Here is a 24356-nt window from a genome sequence, read left to right as displayed (position 1 = left end):
TGTTTTGATTGCAGGGGATTTGGTAAACAGGGCTTCCAGTGTCAAGGTAGGTGAGAGTATCTCAATGTGTCTGTGAGTAGGGAGGGAGCTGGGGGAGTGAGGGGGGTGTCTCTGCAAGAAGCTGATTTCTTTCCCACACTTGTGGCTTTCTGTGTGTGTGTGTGTTGGAGGGGGAGGGAACTGGATGGAGAGAGCTGCTGGGAGGGTCGGGGGGTGTGAGTGGGGCAATAGGGAAACTGGTAACCAGAGAGAAAGAGGGAGAACTATACCATCCCCTGTTATAAACTCAACACAACTATTGCATCTTACCTGGAACACAGTGTGGAGTTTCTCCAGTGCTGGGTGCTTTGCTTTCAGTTTTAACATGGTGTTTATTCAATCGATACGCGGCGAGATTGAGGAAGTCGTGACTTTATGCTTTTAATACACAAGCTTCTCGTTGTTGTGGCTGTCAGTGTTAGTTAGACTCGGTGAGATCTGTGTCCAGAGAGTTTGATTCCCCCCCCCCCCTGTCTGCCCCTCATTCTAGGAGCTTGGTATGTTTTACCCATTTGGAGTGTGTGTTTGGTAGGGACGTGCCAGCCCCTCTATCCTTTCATTACAGTTACAGCGTGCACAGCCCCTCTGACTGGGTCACACTCTATTGGAGATGGGGCTGTGTGTTCATGATGTGGACGGGAGTCAGGGTGAGGTGCTTTGGAAAGTGTGAATGAGTCGGAAAGTCTCCGGGTGGCTTCTATTCCGCTAGGAAGACTTGCAGTGTCACAATGTGTCAATCCGAGGTTCTGTATCTTTTAGGCCCTTTGATAGAAGCAGCCTCCCTCCTTACTGAGCTGGTGAAGTCAGCCTGCTTGAAGTCAGCCGGCCAGAGGCAAGCCCTGATGCTCTGGCTAATTCTCAGTGTGAGGAATCCAAAGCTTCTCCGATTGCTTCGGGATTGCATTCTGTAACTTTTGAAATGTTACACTGGCCCATCTGTGTGTTTCCCTTTCCCGACCTTGTGTTCTGAATGTTATGAGAGTCTCCTGCAGTGTAAAAAAAAAACAGCTTTCTCTCCTTGAGTTAAACAAAAATAATGTTTCCTGGAAAACTTGCAATTTGCATCTTTCTAATGAGATGTGTGACCACCTCGGGCGAATGCCCTGTGTAGGATTGATGTTAGCACTATTTCTGTTTTCTCTGTCTAATGCATACACACACACACAGTGCAGTTTGGAGCTTGGAAGCTTATCCTCAGTTCAATCTCGGCTACAATCCTTCCTACGTAACTAAGGAATGCATTTCTAAGTAAAAACACGGCCTGTTCAGACAGCGTTCCTTGCAGACTTGTGGCCCACTCCTTTTAACTGTTGTTCTCTGACATACAAACCTCCCTTGTTTGTGTGTGTTTGCAGACTTGCATTTTCTGTTTTGAGGTTGCAAGTGACATTTGCCCCGTGAGCCAGTTGCTCCGTTGACGGGAGCCCCCAGGCTGTTTGGTGGCAGGGATGTACGGTGTGGTGTGGTTCAGTAGCGATTCTGAGCTGGAGCTTTCTGTTTAAGGAAATGTTACTCACCGAAATTGTAACAGTGGGTATTGCTACTGCAGTGGGAGTTTCCAGGCAGATATGACAATTACTTGTTTCCCTTTTACCTAACAATTGTTTCCTTTTTATGACTCCCTTGTCTCCTCAATTGCAAGTCAGCCGGTTCTGTGCTAATAGGCCACAGTTTAGCCGCAGTGCCCAGTGAGACAGCAACTGTGGCCCCAGATTCAGAGAAAGCTTTTATTTTTGCTGGACGCTACTGATTTGATTTATTATTGCCACGTGTATTGGGATACAGTGGAATGCACTGTTTCTTGCGTGTTATACAGACAAAACCATACTGTTCATAGAATACATACGGGAGAAGGAAAGGATAGGGTGCAGAATGCAGTGTTACAGTCATAGCGAGGGTGTGGAGAATGATCAACTTAATGTAAGGTAGGTCCATTCAGAAGTCTGATGGCAGCCGGGAAGAAGCTGTTCTTGAGTTGGTGGGTTTCTTCCGGGTGCTCTTCCTCCCACAGCTGGTATCTTTTTCCCAACGGAAGAAAGTGGAAGAGAGAATGTCCGGGGGGTGCGTGGGGTCCTTGATTATGCTGGCTGCTTTTCCGAGGCCGTGGGAAGTGTAGACAGTGTCAATGGATGGGAGGCTGGTTTGAGTGATGGACTGGACTTTGTTCACGACCCTTTATAGTTTCTTGCGGTCTGGGTCAGAGCAGGAGCCATACCAAACTGTGAAAAATCCAGAAAAGATGCTTTCTATGGTGCATCTGTTAAAATTGGTAAGAATCGTAGCGGACGTGCCAAATTTCCTTAGCCTCCTGAGAAAGGAGAGGCGTTGGTGGGCTTTCTTAACTATAGCATCAGCGTGGAGGGTCCAGGACAGGTTGTTGGTGATCTGGACACCTAAAAACTTGAAGGTCTCGACCATTTCCACTTCATAACATAACGTCTGATAACACAGCCACCTGGAGCCTGTCCCTGGCTGTAAGGTACCACTCTGCGAGATCTGGCCCCTTCACTGTGTTGACAGTCACCCACTGAGGCTGCACCGCTTTGTGGGTGTGTAATCATAACGCTCTGAGCTACTGAAGAAAAAAAATAAAAACGCGAATGTAAAAGTGGGAAAATGTAGAAACAGCCGGAGTTTCTGGGATCTGCTGCTTGGAGCTGCAGAGACGCAGCTGCTGAGTCAAGTCAGGGCCGTGATGGCCAGATCTTTAGACATGAAGTGATCGGAAGTTCTGGGGATGAGAGGAGTTCATAGATCATAGAATCCCTACAGTGCAGAAGGAGGCCATTCGGCCCATTGCATCTGCATCCACCGCAATCCCACCCATAACCCCATGTATTTACCCTAGCTATTCCCCCTGACACTAAGGGGCAACTTAGCATGGCCAATCCACCTAACCCGCACATCTTTGGACTGTGAGAGGAAACCGGAGCACCCGGAGGAAACCCACGCAGACACGGGGAGAACGTGCAAACTCCGCACAGATGGTGACTCAAACCAGGAATTGAACCCGGGTCCCTGGTGCTGTGAGGCAGCGGTGCTAACCACTGTGCCACTGTGCCGCTGAGTTGAGCTTGCTTCAAACATCAGTTTCTAGGATGGCGAAGCAGAGGAACTTCCTCACTCTCATTTCCTCTGCTTTTGTGGAGGGAGAAAAAAGAACAGTTTGTGTTCCGGTTTAGTGAGCTGGTTCTTTCTGCTCAGATGCAAACCAGCCTGCTGGGTATCTCCCGCTGGCGCTGCTGGGGTGGCACAGTGGTTAGCACCGCTGCCTCACAGCGCCAGGGACCGGGGTTCAATCCCGGCCTTAGATCACTGTCTGTGCGGAGTTTGCACGTTCTCCTCGTGTCTGCGCGGGTTTCCTCCGGGTGCTCCGGTTTCCTCCCACAGTCCAAAAATGTGTAGGTTTGGTGGATTGGCCATGTCAAATTGACCCTTAGTGTCCCAAGATGTGTAGGTTAGGGGAATTAGCCATGGTAATTGTGTGGGTTTATGAGGATAGGGCCTGAGTAAGATGCTCTGTTGAAGAGTTAATGTAGTCTTGATGGGCCGAATGACCTCCTTCTGCGCTGTAGGGATTCTATGACTCAATGAAATGGATGCTGATCATTATTACTAAGATATGCAAGAAGGGGCATGTCTTGAATCAAAAACAGAAAATGCTGGAAAATCTCAGCAGATCTGACAGCATCTGTGGAGAGAGAGTAGAGTCAATGTTTCGAGCTGAATGACCCAATTGGCTCTATTCTCTCTCCACAGATGCTGCCAGAGATTTTTCCAGCATTTTCGGGTTTGGTGTCAGATTCCAGCATCTGCAGGCATTTGCTTCTATCTTCGGGACGTCATGAATGTTGTTCCTGTCTTCATGGGTAGAAGTGGAGGAATACACTGAGGGAGGGGAGGAGGGGGGTTTCCTGTCACACGGACGCAGCCAGGTTTTGATTTTGAGCTCGGGGTCTGTTTGTGTGCGCACTGAACCAGAGAAAAGCTGCCGCTTTCCACCTGGGTCGTGCGCTTCTGATGCAGGGAGAAGGGAATCCAAGTCGCTGTTAGATCTTTGCTGCTTTGACTTTGGCAGAGAGACAGGCACTGAACTCTTAGATCGACTGAAATGTGGCACACAGTACGCCGCACTTTTGTCTTTGAGTCGTAAAGCTCTCAGTGACATAAAAAACTTTAACACTCACACACACACACACACACACACACACAGCAACTCCAGGATCTCCCAATGGGGATGCGATGGCCTAGTGGTATTATCGCTAGACTATTAATCCAGAAACTCAGCTAATGTTCTGGGGATCTGGGTTCGAATCCCGCCACGGCAGATGGTGGAATTTGAATTCAATTTTTTAAAAACTGGAATTAAGAATCTACTGATGACCATGAAACCATTGTCAATTGTTGTAAAAGCCCATCTGGTTCACTGATGGCCTTTAGGGAAGGAAATCTGCCGTCCTTACCTGGTCTGGCCTACATGTGACTCCAGAGCCACAGCAATGTGGTTGACTCTCAACTGCCCTCCAAGGGCAACTAGGGATGGGCAACAAATGCTGACCAGCCAGCGATGCCCATGTCCCACAAATTAATTAAAAATGTTATACAACCATTGAAGTCCAGTTGCTTTTAAATGACAGCCAATTAGCGTACAGCTATCTCCCACAAACAGCAATGTGATGCATTTTTTTTTAGTAATGTTGATTGAGGGATAAATATTGGCCAATAATACAACAGCAACTTGCTGTGGACGCTGGAATCTGAAACAGAAAATGCTGGAAAGTCTCGGCGGGTCTGACAGCATCTGTGGAGAGAGAATAGAGCCAATGGCTGGAATTCCACCATCTTGCCCACCACGGAATCGGAGCGGACGAGGGTCCGACAACGGAAATCTCCATTGACCTCGGGCAGGAATTTCCGGTCTCGCCCGAGCGAGGCTGTAAATCCCGCCCGAAGTTTTGAGTCTGGATGACCCTTCACCAGACCAGTAAATACGGGTCAGCTCACCCCTGCTCCTCTTGGAAAAATTGGAATTCTTTTTACAATCACGTGAACAAGCAGATGGGACAATTGTTTAACGTCACACCCAAAAGCGAGTAGTCTGACCACGCAGCTCACCCCCAGCACTGCACAATGTGTCCGCCTCTTTTATTGTGTGTCTGAACTTCAGACTTGGCACTTGAACTGCACCACCTTTGAACTCGGGGGGGGGGGGGGGGCGAAAGGGAACAACACATGGCTGGATCTCAGCCGTCACAGTTCTGGCTACTCGAGCATTCAAAAAGTACAGTACCCCTGCCGGAATGTGAGCCGCCCCCTCTCCTGACTGCCCCACCCGCTGACTACATGCTCTCCTGGGAGAGAGAGCGAGCAGTGAAGGAAAAAGCTGTAGGCAACTCAGAATGAAAAGCACAGGAGAAATGTCTCTGACTCCCAAAAGCAACAGTCTGAGAGACCACAGAAACCACTAAATCTTTTATGGCCCCAGCTAACTGACAATCTGTCCTGTGTTGCTGCAAATGTTTTCTCTCAGCAACTTGTCAAGTTCCCTTTTTAAAGGATCCTGTTGAATCCATACCCCTTGCCACTTGCAGCATTCTATTCCAAGAAAGCATGACTCTGCAAAAAGAAACATTTCCTGGCTTCTGAACGGACTGACTCCCCAATTCCTTTTATTTTATCGACCTCTGTTGTCACACCTCTAAACTCGACATTCCCCTGAAGTAAACAATTAAAATCTCGCTCCCAATTCTGATAACTAAGGACCTGAAGTGTTGGCCCTGGTTTAATGGCCAGCTCTCTCACCTCAGAACTATGATGGCACAGTGGGTTAGCAACTGCTGCCTCACAGCGCCAGGGACCGGGGTTCAATTCCTGGCCTTGGGTGACTGTCTGTCTGTGTGGAGTCTGCATGTTCTCCCCGTGTCTGCGTGGGTTTCCTCCGGATGCTCCAGTTTCCTCCCACAGTCCAAAGATATGCGGATTAGACAGATTGGGGCCATGGTAAATATGTGGGGCTACAGGGATCGGGCCTGGGTGGGATTGTTGTCGGTGCAGGCTCGATGGGCTGAATGGCCTCCTTCAGCACTGGAGGGATTCTATTAATAAGGAGATCGGGAATTCAAGTCTCACCCCAAAGACTTGAGCATGTAATCCAGGCTGGCACTCCCGAGTGTGGCACTGTTGGAGGTAAACACAGTAAGAAGTCTAACAACACCAGGTTAAAGTCCAACAGGTTTATTTGGTAGCAAACGCCACTAGCTTTCGGAGCGCTGCTCCTTCGTCAGGTGAGTGAGTGAGAACTCCCACTCCACCTGACGAAAGAGCAGCATGCTCCAAAAGCTAGTGGCGTTTGCTACCAAATAAACCCCTGTTGGACTTTAACCTGGTGTTGTTAGACTCCTTACTGTGTTTACCCCAGTCCAACGCCGACATCTCCACATCATGACTGTTGGAGGTACCATCCTTTGGTGGTGTGCCACTGTCGGAGATGCCATTTTGTGTCTGTCATTCTCAGGTGGAGGTAAAAGATCTTCGTGCTACTTGGGTTCTCCCAGGTACCATGGCCGTTATTTCTCACTCAACCAATGTCACACAGTTTTTGTGGGAGCCTGCTGTGTTCAAATTGGCTGATGTTACATGTGTGACTACACGAGTGCCTCACTGGCTGTAACGTGTTTGGGGCATCCAGAGTTTCTGATAAATGCTTCAGAAGTGGTGTTATTTCTTTGTGTGCTAGGCTGATGCTTGGTCGCAGTGCTCCACACCGCAGTGTTGCAAAACCCGCGGCTGGACCAAGTGTGGCAGCCGGTTGTTTCCTGTGCCTCTCACTTTCACTAAACCCTCTGAAAACTAGCAGCAGTTGGAAGTGTGTAAAATGTTGATTGCAGGGGGGAAAGGGATGAAATGCTCCAAATTGTAGCAGAGCTGTGAGCACCTGCTCCTTTCAAATCAGTTTCTAATTTGTGTCATGGTGAATGGTAAAATGACACCGGTTTAGAAACTGTTCTTTGTGATCAGTTGTCACTTAAATGTGAAATTTCCTGAAGCTGTTATTATCGCTGTGCACATTTCTCAGAGCAGCGTTTATGTAATCTGTGTTTAACATTCTGTTCACTGCCCCTGAACAACCAGTGGCTGATAATAATCGGGGTAAAATCTCTGTTGGTCTAATTCTCCTTCCCTTGAATATCGTGCGATTTTAAAATAATAATGAGTAGAAGTGGTTATGCTGCAACTGTACAGGACCTTGGTGAGACCACATTTGGAATATTGTGTGCAGTTCTGGTCACCTCACTATAAGAAGGATGTGGAAGCACTGGAAAGAGTGCAAAGGAGATTTACCAGGATGCTGCCTGGTTTGGAGGGTAGGTCTTATGAGGAAAGGTTGAGGGAGCTATTGCTGTTCTCTTTAGAGCGAAGGAGGTTGAGAAGCGACTTAATAGAGGTTTATAAGACGATGAGGGGGATAAATAGAGTGGACGTTCAGAGACTATTTCCTCAGGTGGATGTAGCTGTTACTCGGGGGCATAACTATAAGGTTCATGGTGGGAGATATAGGAGGGATGTCCGAGGTAGGTTCTTTACTCAGAGAGTGGTTGGGGTGTGGAATGGACTGCCTGCTGTGAGAGTGGAGTCAGACACTTTAGGAACTTTCAAGCGGTTATTGGATAGGCACATGGAGCACACCAGGATGATAGGGAGTGGGATAGCTTGATCTTGGTTTTGGAAAAGGTTCGGCACAACATCGTGGGCCGAAGGGCCTGTTCTGTGCTGTACTGTTCTAAATGCTACTTCCTGGGTTTGAATGTGTTTGCCTTCCACCTTCTTGCTTCATGAGTTTGTTTTGAATTTTCTTCATATTATTTGGTCGAAATTTCTGTTTCCCTTTCGCAATATATCAACAGGAACTGTTGTTCATTCTGGTTCTGAAGCACATGAGAACACCTTCACCTCTCCTCCACTCTCCCCATCTTTATAAACCTGCATTGGATCCCCATAAGTCTATGGCTTCTAAAGGAAAGTAAAGTTTATTTATTAATCACAAGTAAGCTTACATTAACACTGCAATGAAGTTACTGTGAAAATCCCCTCGTTGCCACACTCCGGCCCCTGTTCGGGGACACTGAGGGGGAATTTAGCGCGGCCAATGCACCCTAACCAGCACATCTTTCGGACTGTGGGAGGAAACAGGAGCACCCGGAGGAAACCCATGCAGACACGGGGAGAACATGCAAACAAAAGAGAAAACGCTGGAAAATCTCAGCAGGTCTGGCAGCATCTGTAAGGAGAGAAAAGAGCTGACGTTTCGAGTCCAGACGACCCTTTGTCAAAGCAGACAAACTCCGCACAGACAGTGACCCAAGCTGGGAATCAAACCCAGGTCTCTGGCGCTGTGAGGCAGCAGTGCTAACCACTGTGCCACCGTGCTGCATTTCTCGAAAGCGCAGCGTTCCAGCACCTTGAGCCTCTCTAAGATGCGTTAATCTTTCTCTGCTTCCTTTCCATAATATTACCCACTACGTGAGGAGATGAGACTGGGCAAAGTGTTCTAACTTGGGCCTGGCCAAACTGGTAAGTTTAGCCATTTGCCGTGACGTTGCCCATGAGATCTACACCCTGGATATCGTGTTCTCGCTTCCCTTTTCCTTTTTTTTGCTACTCTGTCTCTCACTCTCTTGCTTTCTATTTCTCACCCACCCACCCTCTCTCACCCACCCACCCTCTCTCACCCACCCACCCTCTCTCACCCACCCACCCTCTCTCACCCACCCACCCTCTCTCACCCACCCACCCTCTCTCACCCACCCACCCTCTCTCACCCACCCACCCTCTCTCACCCGCCCACCCTCTCTCACCCACCCACCCTCTCTCACCCGCCCACCCTCTCTCACCCACCCACCCTCTCTCACCCGCCCACCCTCTCTCACCCACGCACCCTCTCTCACCGGCCCACTTGCTTTCTTGCCCAATGCCCTCTCTTTTTCTCTCTCTCTCTCTCTCTCTCATCTGCCCGCTCTTTCTCTCTCCTTCTCGCCCTCTGTCCTCTCTTTCTTTCTTCTTGTGCTCTCTCTCTTTCTCTCGCGCTCTCACCCGCCCCACCCTTGTTCTCTTACCCTCTTACAGTTTTGGGACGAGCGAAGCTGTAAAACCCGCCTGCTCGCTCATTCTTTGTTTCTTTCTGTCTTTACTTTTAGCATTCATTGGAGAAATGTCCAAAGATTCCGCATGCGTAAAGCTGTGCTTTGGTTGCTACAGTTGATCATCATTTGCCACTCAGTAGCCCAATCCCCCACTGCACCAGGAATCAGAGGAAGTTGAGAATCGACAGTCTGGAGCTTTGCACAGATTTCGTATCTGCAAACTAGCAGGCTGTGTCCCTGTGTCAGCCAATTAAACAGTGAAGAGCAGCGGACCCAGTACCAATCATAACGTCTCATTGTGTTCCCAAAAAAAAAGTTCTTCTCACCTCCCCTCTTGTTTCTTTTACCCGGTTATCTTAAATCCATGTCCACTGCTTACGGGGCGGCACGGTAGCACAGTGGTTAGCACTGCTGCTTCACAGCTCCAGGGTCCCGGGTTCGATTCCCGGCTCGGGTCACTGTCTGTGTGGAGTTTGCACATTCTCCTCGTGTCTGCGTGGGTTTCCTCCGGGTGCTCCGGTTTCCTCCCACAGTCCAAAAATGTGCGGGTTAGGTTGATTGGCCAGGTTAAAAATTGCCCCTTAGTATCCTGAGATGCGTAGGTTAGTGGGATTAGCGGGTAAATATGTGGGGGTAGGGCCTGGGTGGGATAGTGGTCGGTGCAGACTCGATGGGCCGAATGGCCTCCTTCTGCACTGTAGGGTTTCTATGATTCTATGATTCTTACTGACTCTCCCACACCTGAAAACAGTTCCTGTATCGTAGAATCCCTACACTGCAGAAGGAGGCCATTTGGCCCATTGAGTCTGCACAATCCCACCCAGGCCCTATTCCCATAATCCCACTTATTTACCCTGTCCCTCCCGCTGACACTAAGGGGGAATTTGCTAGGGCCAATCCACCTAACCCGCAGATATTTGGACCGTGGGAGGAAACCGGAGCACCCGGTGGAAACCCACGCAGACACGGGGAGAACGTGCAAACTCCACACAGACAGTGACCCAAGGTCGGGAATAGAACCCGGGTCCTTGGCGCCGTGAGGCAGCAGTGCGAACCACTGTGCCGACCCTTACTCACAAATGTGAAATTAAATACCTCATTAGAGGATCAGGTAGGCCAGGGTCGCAATGCTGTGAAGAAGCTGTTGGCAGTAGAGGTGTTTTAAGATGTTAGCGAAGATACTGGTAGTTAGTGCTGGGCTGACTTGCCTGGGTCTGTGGAGTTGTTAAGAGGACAGGCTTTGCAACTGTCCTTTAAGGTGAGTTTAATTGTGTGAACGCCCCCTTGTCTCGACTGTTGGATAGAGTGAGGGCTTGGCTACTTATTACCCCGGGACAGAAGCTGTTGGGCTGGAGTGTTCAGTGTTGATTGTCTCCTGACTTGTGGACTTGGTACAGACAATGACAAGCCCAGTGTAGACCAGCCAGATTCGCTGAGGGCCGGTGCTTAAGAAGATATTTTTAAAAATAGATAGACAAAGGCAAAATACTGCACTTGCTGGAATCTGAAACAAAAACAGAAAATGTTGGAAAATCTCAGCAGGTCTGACAGCATCTGTGGAGAGAGAATAGAGCCAACGTTTTGAGTCTGGATGACTGAAATAGCTCCACGGGGGCGAAAGTCCCGTCACCAAGTTACTTTATTTACACCGTACGTCTGTACACAGCCAGCTCTCCGGTTGCTCCCTGCTGAATGCAGGCTGAGAGTCTGACACACCTGCTTTAAATAGGGAGCATGAGGCTCCCTGACTTAACCATCAATTAGGACTCATCAGGTTGTTCATACTCTGGCAAGCCAACCTCATTAGCCTGGCGGAAGTCACCACAATGACCCTTCCTCAGAGCTGAAGACAAAGAAAATCAGACAAGATGGGGGTGGGGTTGGGGGGGTGTAATTGATAGGAATGGCATTGACAAAGGGAATGTAAATGGTGATAGTAAAGGTAGGAATGGTGCTTCAAGCGTCCATTTAAGAGATCGGAATTAGTAAAAAGCAGAACAGAGATGCGGAGTGCAGGAATATGGCACATGGCCCTCCTTGAGGGTTGGGTGGAGGAGGGGGGAGAGGAGAAACAAGATGGAAAGTGAGATTTTAGAAGTGGAAAAATAAAAATGATGGGGAGTGGGATGTCAAAAGGATTCCCGCCCCAAATAGCCATGGTGGGAGTTATGCCGCAAGTGGTCATTATCCCATTGGGTTGCCCTGAAAACCTCTTCCTCCGCCCTGCCTGTTGACTCCTATACATCTCTTCATTCCTCTTCCTACCAACTAACTAACCCTTGAAAACAAAACCATTACACTTCTCTATTCACGCTAGCAAGTGCTGGGCTAGGAGAGAGTTCTAGATGTGAGTTTTTTGAAGCTAGTTTCAATAGATAATGAAATTAGGTGAAAGTTGGGTGTGGTTCTTTTTCATAAGGCTAAGTTTGCAGTTGTTACACCAGATGATGGGTTAGCTGTTTTAAGTATATCTTGTTTTTTTTTAACAAAAAGTACTGAGGTTGCACGTGCTGTTTCTGATGTGGTCAAACCCAGATCAGATATAATTTTAGATTTGTATTTTTCGACTGTAAAGCTGCATTGCAGACACAGGGATTTCTTGTGGAAATGCTATATTTGGAGAGTTGCCGAAATGCGAAATGGGTTCCAGCTCAGATTTATTAATTTACCAACTGCTGTGTTTGAAATTGGGAGGTGATTGGAGAGATTCACTCCGAGATGGTGCCAAAGCGCGAGTGAATTCCCCGTGGGTAGCACTTGGCATCTGTACAAGAGCTTTCCCGTGGCAGATACTGGCAACTCCCCACATGAAGCATCACTTGGCACCTTGCCCAGATCTTTGGGTTTGAATCCAGCCTGGATTGACCCTGTTAATGCTCCCTTAGCTGTAAGGGGAGTGGGAACAGGAGTAGGCCATTCAGTCCCTCGAACCTGTCCCATCGTTCATTGAATAAAAACAAATTACTGCGGATGTTGGAATCTGAAACCAAAAGAGAAAATGCTGGAAAATTTCAGCAGGTCTGGCAGCCTCCAAGGAGAGGAAAGAGCTGATGTTTCACGCCCAGATGGCCCTTTATCAAAGCTGAAAGGCATAGAAAGTGGGGGATATCTATACTGTAGGGTGAGGGAATGATGCTGCCAGACCTGCTGAGATTTTCCAGCATTTTCTGTTTTGGTTCCATCATTCGTTGAGTTCATAGCTGATCTGCTTTGTAGCTCCATATACCTTGGCTCTCTATCCCTTAATAACCTCGACTAGTTCATTTTGGATTTAAAATCATTAATTGGTTGAATGTTTGCTGCTTTTGGATCTTGCCACTTGCTCTCCTGAATGAGTGGTTTTCAATGGGAGATGAGTTTAAAGCAGCTTCCTCTTGGCAAAGGACAACTTGTGGTTCAGAACTATTGGTTCTTTAGATGGCTGGAGGCAGCAAGGGCAGGGGAGGAGGGAGAAGAGAGAGAGGAGAATGTTATTAGTGCAGTGTTGGGGGGAGTTTGAGATTGTACAGGATGTTGATCACACTTTGTGCTTTACCTGACCAGACAGCGTTTGATGACATTGTTTTAATGGTAAATGGGATAGTCGCGTGGACATTTTCTTCCTGTCATCTTTTATTTTCAAGATGCAGCTTTGCCGAAACTACCCGTGGTTCCCTCAGGCTGGTCTGCAGGAGCAGTGATGGCTTGTACCAGCCGCCCACGCTCCCAGCAAAAAAAAAGCTTTAATTGAGGTTCCCTGACTTGCATTTGTACAAAAATCGACTTTGCCTCACCCGTGTTTTTAAATTCGTTCTTGGAATGTTTGCATGGCACACCTTGTATTGGCCATTCTGCATTGCTCTTACAAAGAACAAAGAACAATACAGCACAGGAACAGGCCCTTCGGCCCTCCAAGCCCGTGCCGCTCCCTGGTCCAAACTAGACCAGTCTTTTGTATCCCTCCATTCCCACTCCGTTCATATAGCTGTCTAGATAAGTCTTAAACGTTCCCAGTGTGTCCGCCTCCACCACCTTGCCTGGCAGCGCATTCCAGGCCCCCACCACCCTCTGTGTAAAATATGTCCTTCTGATATCTGTGTTAAACCTCCCTCCCTTCACCTTGAATCTATGACCCCTCGTGAATGTCACCACCGACCTGGGGAAAAGCTTCCCACCGTTCACCCTATCTATGCCTTTCATAATTTTATACACCTCTATTAAGTCTCCCCTCATCCTCCGTCTTTCCAGGGAGAAAAACCCCAGTTTACCCAATCTCTCCTCATAACTAAGCCCCTCCATACCAGGCAACATCCTGGTAAACCTCCTCTGTACTCTCTCCAAAGCCTCCACATCCTTCTGGTAGTGTGGTGACCAGAACTGGACGCAGTATTCCAAATGCGGCCGAACCAACGTTCTATACATCTGCAACATCAGACCCCAACTTTTATACTCTATGCCCCGCCCTATAAAGGCAAGCATGCCATATGCCTTCTTCACCACCTTCTCCACCTGTGACATCACCTTCAAGGATCTGTGGACTTGCACACCCAGGTCCCTCTGCGTATCTACACCCTTCATGGTTCTGCCATTTATCGTATAGCTCCTCCCTACATTATTTCTACCAAAATGCATCACTTCGCATTTATCAGGATTGAACTCCATCTGCCATTTCTTTGCCCAAATTTCCAGCCTATCTATATCCTTCTGTAGCTTCTGACAATGCTCCTCACTATCTGCAAGTCCTGCCAATTTTGTGTCGTCCGCAAACTTACTGATCACCCCAGTTACACCTTCTTCCAGATCGTTTATATAAATCACAAACAGCAGAGGTCCCAATACAGAGCCCTGCGGAACACCACTAGTCACAGGCCTCCAGCCGGAAAAAGACCCTTCCACTACCACCCTCTGTCTTCTGTGACCAAGCCAGTTCTCCACCCATCTAGCCACCTCCCCCTTTATCCCATGAGATCCAACCTTTTTCACCAGCCGACCATGAGGGACTTTGTCAAACGCTTTACTAAAGTCCATATAGACGACATCCACGGCCCTTCCCTCATCAACCAGTCTGGTCACTTCTTCAAAAAACTTCACCAGGTTAGTGAGGCATGACCTCCCTCTCACAAAACCATGCTGACTATCAATGAGTTTATTCCTTTCTAAATGCGCATACATCCTATCTCTAAGAATCTTCTCCAACAACTTCCCCACCACGGATGTCAAGCTCACCGGCCTATAATTACCCGGGTTATCCTTCCTACCCTTCTTAAATAACGGGACCACACTAGCTATCCTCCAATCCTCTAGGACCTCACCTGCGTCCAGTGACGAGACAAAGATTTGCGTCAGAGATGGTGATGGTGAGCTGCCTTCTTGAAGAGCTGTAGTCTGCAGGTGCTATTAGGGAGGGTGTTCACATTTACAGTAAATAATTCCAGTTGACAAACCACTGTGTCTACTCAACTCATCCCAGATTTCGTTCAGATATTGGGTGGCACGGTGATTAGCACTGAGGCCTCACAGCACCAGGGACCCAGGTTCAATTCTGGCCTCAGGTCACTGTCTGTGCAGAGTTTGCACGTTCTCCCCGTGTCTGAGTGGGTTTCTTCCGGGTGCTCCAGTTTCCTCCCACAATCCAGAGATATGCGGGTTAGGTTGATTGGCCGTGCTAAATTGCCCCTTGGCATCAGCAGAATTAGCAGGGTTAATATTCCTGGTAACAGGAATAGGACCTGGGTGGGATTGCTGTCAGTGCAGGCTCGATGGGCCGAATGGCCTCCTTCTGTACTGTAGGGATTCTATGATTGCAAATCTAATAAGAAATCTGAAAGACGTGCTGGTTAGGTGCATTGACCCGAACAGGCGCCGGACTGTGGCGACTAGGGGAATTTCACAGTAATCTTCATTGCAGTGTTAATGTAAGCCTTACTTGTGACTAATAAATAAACTTTACAAAACTTTAGAACTTTTAAATAATCCTGGAAGCAGTGATCACACTCTGTGCTTTACCTGACCAGAGAGTGTTTGATGGCAATGTTTCAATAGTAACTGGGATAGACACACAGACATGTTGGTCAATAGGGACTCTACAAGGTCCAATTTAAATCCGTCTTCTGGATACTTGTTCTGCCTTCCCCCTTCCCCAGCCTCCATGTGTGTTACTCATCTATTCCAAATCTGTTTGATCCTTTCAGTGAAAAATACCTTGTTGGGCTATTTCCTTTTATCCTCTTTCTCAATTTGAAAAAAAAAGTTCCATTATCTGGTTTGAATTTCCTCCAACCCTTCTAAAATATTAGATATTCTTAAATATCTGGATGTAGAATCTATCTGGGTAGAGCTATGAAGCAACAGGGGTGGCAAACATTAAGTGGGAGTTGTCTACAGGTCTCCAAACAGTAGTGGCAATTAAACAGAAAAATTGAGATGCATTTAACAAGGGTGCTATAGTAATGAGGGGTGACTTTAATTTACATATGGATTGGGCAAACCAAATTAGCAAGGAAAACCTAACAGCAGAATTCCTGGAATGTGTACGAGTTTTTTTTAGACCAGTGCATTGAGGAAGCACCCAGTGAACTGGCTATTCCAGATTTGGTATTATGCAATGAGAAGGAGTTAATTGATTCTCTTGTTGTGTGGGCTCCTTTAGGAAACAGTGATCATAACATGATTGAATTCTTCATTAGGATGGGAAGTGAAGGGGTCCAATCTGAAACCCTGACCCTAAATCTAAACAAAGGAAACTACGAAGGTACGAGGCATATCTTCGCAGAAATGCAAAAGAATCAAGAATCTAATGAGAAGGAGGAATTGAAGGAAATTGGTATTACTAGAAAAATAATCATAAACTCGATCATAGAATCCTACAGTGCAGAAGGAGGCCATTCAGCCCATCGAGTCTGCACCAACCACAGTCCCACCCAGGCCTTATCCCCACAACCTTGTGCATTTACCCGAGCTAGTCCCCTTGACACTAAGGAGAAATTTAGCATGGCCAATCCACCTAACCCGCACATCTTTGGACTGCGGGAGGAAACCGGAGCACCCGGAGGAAACCCACGCCGACATGGGGAGAATGTGCAAACTCCACACAGACAGTGACCCAAGCCAGGAATTGAACCCGGGTCCCTGGTGCTGTGAGGCAGCAGTGCTAACCCACTGTGCCGCCGTGCCGCAGTGCTGGAGAAATTAATGGGACTGAAACCTGATAAATCCCCAGGCTCTGATGATGCAACCTGGCTAAATGTTTTATTCAGGTAGCACCCAAGTGAGCCTCATGACTTCATCCAAAATTGTGAACATTCAGAGGGTGGGATGCCCATTCTGGACCCCCAGAGGATACAGCCATCCTGCCCGCTCAGCTCATCTTTCCATATTGTATATGGTCTCAACTCATCAACTCCTAGAACCATTAGACAGCCTTGCATGAGGAATCTCTTCAGCTGGGAGAGAACTGGGCCCTGGTCCCTCCACTGCTTAATCTATTTAGCATTCTCTGGAGAATGTGAAAGTTTCTCAAACAAGAAAATTGTCTCTGGAGGAAACAATGTCTTGGTGGGATGTGTCTGGTAAAGGGAGACCGTGTTTCCATTGTCCTTCCCCGCCTGTGATGCTGCTAAATTCCTCAATAGCTTGTAAGTCTTTGCCACGCACGCACACTCCAGGAAATGACACTTTCTTTAGCCTCATTTGCAAATCCGTTCGCCAAGAAAAAGTGTTCCAACTTTTCCACATTCGGCCCAGTCCCTGTTCTCTTCCACAAACTCACTGGCCCAGACATAGCCATGGCGCTGATAACTTATCTTTTTTGTTTGACCGCCACTCGTGTTGCAAGCTAGCTACTCTCTACGCAAAGCTTTGCCACACCATGCTGAACCTTCAATTTTTCTTTCCCTTTTATTTTGCCGTTTTTCTCTTCCTCGCCAACATGCTGTGATAACTTGGCCACAAAAGTTAGTCAAACACATTGTGATATTCAATCATCTTCACTTATAAAACTATTGAAATGCTGTTTAGATGGACTGGGAACTGGAGACGGTTAATTACACAGGTCCCTCGTGATAAGACTAGACTGCGAAAGCCCGTGTTACCAATGCTGTCAGTCGCACATACTCATGGCCGTTAAAGACATCAGTGTATATATATTCAAATAGTTAGATGCCTATCCTTCACAATACAACAAGGCATTCAGTTTGTTTTCTGAACTATGAACAATGTATGGTTGGTTTTAGTAATCCAGCCACCCATCCTCTCCCTCCCTCTTCTTCCTGTTCAATATCTTGCACACATTTTGATTTTGTTCTGTGCTTTACACTGTTGGATGTCATTTCTTCCTATTAAATTGCAACTGCCTGCAGCCTGTTCCTTCTCTAATTTTGTACATGCTGAGAGTCGCTGTTTGATAACAACTGCAAAGCTGGCCTGTGTTTCCATCATGCAAATCACTCCTACGGTGGTTAGAAACCGTCTCACGATGCCAGCTCTCGGCACATCTTGGACAACCCAGAAGCCAGCCTGTGCCCAGTCACCATCTGCTGTCACACGTAGCTCGCTTGCACAGAGTCTCGGGGTTAGAAGCTTCTGGATTCATGTTCCTCCCCAGCGTTTGAGCGTAAAAATCTAGGCTGACACTCAAGGGGAGTGCTGCACTGCCCGAGGTGCCATTTTCAGATGATACTTTAAAAACAAGCTCCTGTTTGCCGTCTTGAGGTGGGCAAGATACATCTTGTGGGACAATTTTTAAGAAAAGCAGGGGGTTATTCCTAGAGTCCTGGCCAATATCTAGCCCTCAGTCAAAAGCACGTTAACATGCTATCGGCTGGTTGTCACATTGTCGTCTGTAGGAGCTTGCTGTGCACAAATTGGCTGCTGCGCTTCCTACATTTCAACAATAAAAGCTCTTGAAAGTACTCCATTGGCTCTAAAGTGCTTTGGGATATTGTGAAAGGTGCTACAGAAATGCAAGTCTTTCCTTTTGATGTGTCTGTGTGCGCAGTCACCAGATTCTGTCTATCCTTTGGGTCCAAGCTCTGGAGGTTGAGGGCAATCTTTCTGTTGTCTATCCTGTGCCACGGGCGCAGAAAATGGATGGGACAGAGGTAAGATTTAGAAAAGGAGAAGCAAAGGGGGATAAAGTAGGGGGAAAGAATGGGGGGGGGGGGAGCAAACTAAAGAAAGACAATAAAGAAATAAAAGGGAGGGAACAGTAAAAAAGTAAAATAAAATGAAAACCAAGGGGTCGCGGTGGGGTAGAGCTAATGATCTGAAGTTGTTGAATTCGATGTTGAGACCGGAAGGCTGTAAAGTGCCGAGCCGGAAGATGAGATTCTGTTCCTTCAGTTTGCGTTGAGGTTCACTGGAACATTGCAGCAGGCCAAGGACAGACATGTGGGCATGGGAGCAGGATCGTGTGTTAAAGTGTCAAGCAACAGGAAGGTCAGCGTCCTGATTGCGCACAGACCGAAGGTGCTCAGCAAAGAAGCTCAATCATATCTCATTTATGGTTTCAAATTCTAACAATGGGTGATTGAGCAGGTGTTAATGGCCGGACGTAGGAATGACATTGTGGAAGATGTCTTAAAGTGGAGGCTTATTGAAGAAATAGTCTCACATTAACTTTGTAATTACCTCTGTAGATGATGCGACCTTGGAAAGTCGTTCTCTATTTAACACCATGTCCCAACCACCCCCCCGCCCCCCCCCTCCCGCCACCGCCCCGCACACACACGCACAGGCAACACGTAAAATACAGGTGGGGAGGGGGGAATCACACTGAGGTGTGCGCTGTAGTTGGAACTAGCACAGGATACATATGGTATGATATTGCCTCAGTGAATATGATGTCCAGTGTAGTCTGGGGGGGGCGGTGGGGAGAGAGTGGGGTGTGTAGTAGGGGAGTGAGCCTGGGAGTGAAGAATACTGGGAAGAAGAGTGGCTTCAATGTATCCTGATGAGATTTGTGTATGCATTTTCCTTTATTGAGGTGAGGAGGATAGTGATAGTCCGATTCGAACCACAGGAAAGTTACAGCACAGAAGGAGGCCATTCATCCCATCTTGTCCACCCAGATGCCCCTTCTAATCCCACCTTCCTGCATCTGGCCCACAGTCTCTTGCCTCATTTTCCCAGCAAAATCTATCGCTTCACATTTCTCTGCAATGAATGTGATCTGTCACGTGTCTGTCCATTCCACCGGTCTGTCACTATCCTCCTTACAGTGAAATGTACATAATTGAAATTGAAAACTTCTCTGTCCCATGACCAGAGTACCATGATGGAGAAATCTGCTGGACTTTTGCCTGCTAACGTTTGGGAATTGGTGAATATTTATACAGGAATTTTCCCCGACAGTCTGTGCTGGGGTATCGTGTCCGTATAGAATGACTACAGTGCAGAAGGACCCCCGTCATTTCCCAGAGCCCTGCAAATATTTTCTCTCCAGGTAATTACCTGATTCCCTCTTGAAAACCAGACTTGCATCTGCTTCCACCGAACTCTTGGACACTGCATCACAGATCCTAATTACTTGCTGTGCAGTGAAAGGTTTCTCCTCATTTTCCTGCTGGTTTTTCTGCCAATCCCCACAGATTAGTGCCCTCCGTTTCTCAAAGCTTTGGCCACTGTGAACACTTTCTCTCTATCTACTCTGTCCAGACCCCTCATGATTTTAACACTTCTATTATATCTTCTCTTCTCTCGGGAATACAGCCGCACCTCCTCTAAGCTATCCTGATAACTGAAGTCCCTCAACCCTGGAATTATTCTCATAAATCTTCCTGAGCTCACTAATGTCTTTGCATCCTTACTAAAGTGTGGTGCCAGGACTGGGCACACTACTCCAGTCCATAGAATCATAGAAACCCTACAGTGCAGAAGGAGGCCATTCGGCCCATCAAGTCTGCACCGACCACAATCCCACCCAGACCCTACCCCCATATCCCTACATATTTTATCCGCTAATCCCTCAAACCTACACATCTCAGGACTCTAAGGGGCAATTTTTTAGCATGACCAATCAACCTAACCCGCACATCTTTGGACTGTGGGAGGAAACCGGAGCACCCGGAGGAAACCCACGCAGACACGAGGAGAATGTGCAAACTCCACACAGACAGTGACCCAAGCCGGGAATCGAACCCGGGTCCCTGGAGCTGTGAAGCAGCAGTGCTAACCACTGTGCTACCGTGCCACCCTGTGCTACCGTTGACCCTGTGTTTTATAAGAGTTCGCTAGAAACCCCTTGCTTTTGTCCTCTCTGCCTCTGTTTCTGAAGCTCAGGAGCCCGTTTGCCTTTTAATCGCTTTTGGAACCTGCCCAGGCACCTTCAACAATTTGTGTAAGTGACCCCTAGGTCCCTCGGCTCCTGTACCCCCTTTGGAATTGTATCATTCATTTTCAATCACCTCTCCTCATTCTCCCAACCAGAATCTATTAGTTCTCACTTGCTGCATTAAACTTTATCCTGTTGGACTTTAACCTGGTGTTGTGAGACTTCTTACCGTGTTAAACTTTATCTGCCAGGTGTCTGTCCATCCCATCACCATGTCTGTTTTTGATTTGATTTATTATTGTCAGCTGAATTGGGATCCAGTGAAAAGTTTCTTGCGTGCTATACAGACAAATTATACCGTTCACAAAGAAGGAAAGGAGAGGGTGCAGAATGTAGTGTTAGAGTCATAGCTAGGGTGTAGAGAAAGATCAAATTAATACATGGTAGATCCATTTAAAAGTCTGATGGCAGCAGGGAAGAAGCTGTTCTGGAATTGGTTGGTACTTGATCTCAGGCCTTTGTATCTTTGTCCTGACGGAAGAAGGTGGAAGAGAGTATGTCCAGGTTGCCTGTGGTCCTTGATTATGGTGGCTGCTTTTCCGAGGCAGCAGGAAGTATAGACACAGTCAATGGATAGGCAAACTCCACACAGGCAGTCATCCAAGGCTAGAATCAAATCCGGGTCCCTGGTACTGTGAAGCAGCAGTGTTTGCCACTGTATACCCAGTTACCTCATCAAAAAGCTCAATCAAGTTAGTTACAGATTTTTCTCTGGACAATCTGCGTTTATTTGCCTTAATGAATCCACATTGCCTAAGTGACTATTAATATTATCTTGGATTATCACTTCTGCAAACTTGCCCACCACTGGGGTTAAACTGACTGATCTGAAGTTGCTGGATTGAACCGTACACTTTTTTTGAACATGGTGTGATATCTGTGATTCTCCAGTCCACTGGCAGCACCCCAGTAACTGGGCAAGATTGCGAGCCGAGCCTGCTCTGTTTCCATCTTTCTTCCCTTTGTATCCTTGGGTACAGTAAATCCAGCCTTTCGAAAAGTCTGCTTGACCAATCTTTAGCCTATCCAGTATCTACAAAACTACAACTTTGGCTGCACCTCGCTGCTTGGTAAGGAGTGTGTCTCCACGTGTCCTTTGCCACCATGCGTAAATCCCCTTGTTGGTTTCTTATTCGTCTTGTTCCTTTTTTACCATCTCCTATTCTCAAGGACCTCTGGAAGACTTTTGGATTCCCCCTTTTGCCTTGTTTGCCAGTCTCCTCTTGTAATCTCTCTTTGTTTCTCTGTTACTTTTTTTCACTTCTCCTCTGGACTTTTTATATTCTCACGGTGGTTCTCACTTTAGGACGGAGTGAACTGAATTATTTCATTTTTTCTTGTAGCGAATTCACAGTTCCACAGGCCTCGGGGCTGGTGGGGGTGCGGGGGGCGGGGGGGGGGGGGGGGGGGGGGGAGGGGGTGCGGGGGGCAGGGAGGGGGGGGGGGGTGCCGGGTAGGTTTGGAACCGAGACTATGGTCAGGAACTGCTCTGTTATTAATCAGTGGGAAATGTCTTGTTGGTTTTGGGCCAATCTGGTTTTTGTTTCGTCCTGAAGTATCTCTGGTTGATGTGAAATATGCGGATCAAATATTTAAATATCTTGTTGCGCCATCTCTCATTTAAGTTTTTATCCGATAATTAGTGACGTTTCACGAAGGGAATGGAAGCAGCAACTTCGAAAGGAGGAAAAAGGAAACATTTTTATTGATATCACATCTTTCACTACCACGAAATGTCCCCAAGCACTTTGCGACTAATAAAGTGCACACTGTTGTATTCTAGGAAATGTGACAGTTAATTTGCACACAGCAAGATCCCACTGATAGCAATGTGATAATGACTGAGGGAGTGCTGAGCTGCAGGAGATGCCGTCTTTTCAAAGAGGTGTAAACTTGGTGTCATCCAAAACTCTGCTGCCTGTTTCTTAACTTTCACAAAGTCTCCCTCACCGACTACCCCTTTGCTCACTGACCTATCCTCGCTTCCGGTTAACAGAGGCCTGGATTTTTAATATTCCCATCCACTGCCTTCAGATCCCCCCATGGCTCTGCCTTTCCCTATCTCTGGAATCTTCTCCAACCCCCACAACTCTCCAGTGTACTACTTCAGCATCCCCAGTATTAATAACTCCACCCTTGATAACTGTGCCTTCAACTAGTGAGGTGCAGAAACTCTGAATTCCCTCTCTTCCCTGCTTTAAGATATTACTTTAAGACATTAAGACAGTCCTTCTTAAACAGAAGCACAACATTTGCCACCCTCCGATCTTCAGGCACCTCACCTGTGACTATCGACGATTCAAATATCTCTGCTCGGGGACCCGCAAATCCAAACCCAAAAATCCAGGCCTCTTTTAACTGGGAGCGAGCTGGAAGTCTTAAAGTGCATCAAGGTAGGTAAATCCCCAGGACCTGATGAAGTGTATCCCAGGATGTTGTGGGAGACTAGGGAGGAAATTGCAGGTGCCCTAGCAGAGAAGTTTGAATCATCGATAGTCACAGGTGAGGTGCCTGAAGATTGAAGGGCAGCAAATGTTGTGCCTTTGTTTAAGAAGGGCTGCAGGGAAAAGCCTGGGAACTACAGGTCACCTTTCCTAATATCCCCTTTTGCGACTTGTCATATTTTTATAGCGCTCCTATGAGATGTTTTATTACATCAAAGACTCTATATAAATACAAGTTGTTTTACTCTTTAAACCAAGGCCCCCTGAGCACTCTCGGCTGCGACCATTTCCAGGCCTCTGTCTCTCAAGAATTTTCTTTTTATATTGATGATCTTGTGAAGCTCTGAGCAGCCTTGATCGGAGCAGGAATGTACAAAGAGAAACCAAAAGAGAAGATGCTGGAAAATCTCAGCAGGCCTTGACAGCATCTGTAAGGAGAGAAAAGAGCTGCTGTTTCGAGTCCAGATGACCCTTTGTCACAGCTGCTCCAGTGTACAAAGAGGATCTGTCCCAGTTTCCAGTCAGTAATTGTGTGAGCGTGAGCTTGGGACTGTGTCTGGAAAGGAGAAAGCTCGGTGTTCTGGGCCTTACTGAGAGCAGGCGATCCACTTAGCCCTTGGTGGATGCTTCCCTAACCATTAGTGTTCAAAATAACAGCACCAATAAAAAACGGAAAAATCCAATTCCTCACCTTGGGTGATGTATGTACACGTGCATTGGCAGAACTGTACTGGTCCAAAGGCAACACTTTACAAGTCTTGTATTTAAACCTTACTGCTGTAGGATTGAGCGACCTTGTTTCGCCTGGATTCAGGGGCAGAGACATCTCTGCGCGTGTGCTGGTCTCTAAGGGTGGCGGGCAGCATCAGTTGAAAAGGCTGTGAAAATGGCACTGGCTTTATTATAAAGTCTAACTGAACCTGGGAGTAATTAAGGTTGACCATCGCTGGTTGTGTCCAGGAAAACCACGAACGTGCATTTTTATAGCGCCTTTCTCATGATGGCCCCAAGTGCTTTGCAATCAGTGAAGTAGTTTTTGAAGTGTAACCAGGGCTGTACTGTCGGAATGGGGTCGGCAATTTAACACAGCAACATCCCACAAACAGCATTGTGACGATACCCGATTGGCCAGGATAACTCCCCTGTTCTTCTGTGAAATAGCACCATGGGATCTTTCCTGTTTGTCCAGGGAGACAGAGTCCGGGCCTTCGTTCAATGTCTTACCAACAAGGTAGCGCCTCTTACTGTGTGACCTCTGCCCTGGAGTGTGAGCACAGTAAGAGTTTTAACAACACCAGGTTAAAGTCCAACAGGTTTATTTGGTCGCAAATGCCATTTGCTTTCGGAGCGCTGCATCAGTTGATGTAAACTGAAGCGCTGCTCCGAAAGCTCATGGCATTTGCGACCAAATAAACCTGTTGGACT

General features: G+C 47.4%; 1 protein-coding gene across 4 annotated transcripts in view; it reads left to right on the top strand.

Annotated features, from left to right (window-relative positions):
* prkcab (protein kinase C, alpha, b) overlaps positions 1–24356 on the top strand; it is a 450914-nt gene that overhangs the window by 987 nt on the left and 425571 nt on the right. For all 4 annotated transcript variants that reach the window (XM_078225790.1, XM_078225787.1, XM_078225789.1 and 1 more), the window contains exon 2: positions 15–46. In XM_078225790.1, the coding sequence (XP_078081916.1) occupies positions 15–46 (32 nt within the window). The remainder of the gene's footprint in view (positions 1–14; positions 47–24356) is intronic.

This window comes from Mustelus asterias, chromosome 12 (assembly GCF_964213995.1).
Source record: "Mustelus asterias chromosome 12, sMusAst1.hap1.1, whole genome shotgun sequence".
NCBI classification, from domain to species: Eukaryota; Metazoa; Chordata; class Chondrichthyes; order Carcharhiniformes; family Triakidae; genus Mustelus; species Mustelus asterias.
Note: the sequence above shows the minus strand (reverse complement) of the source record. Positions and strands in the feature narration are given on the sequence as shown.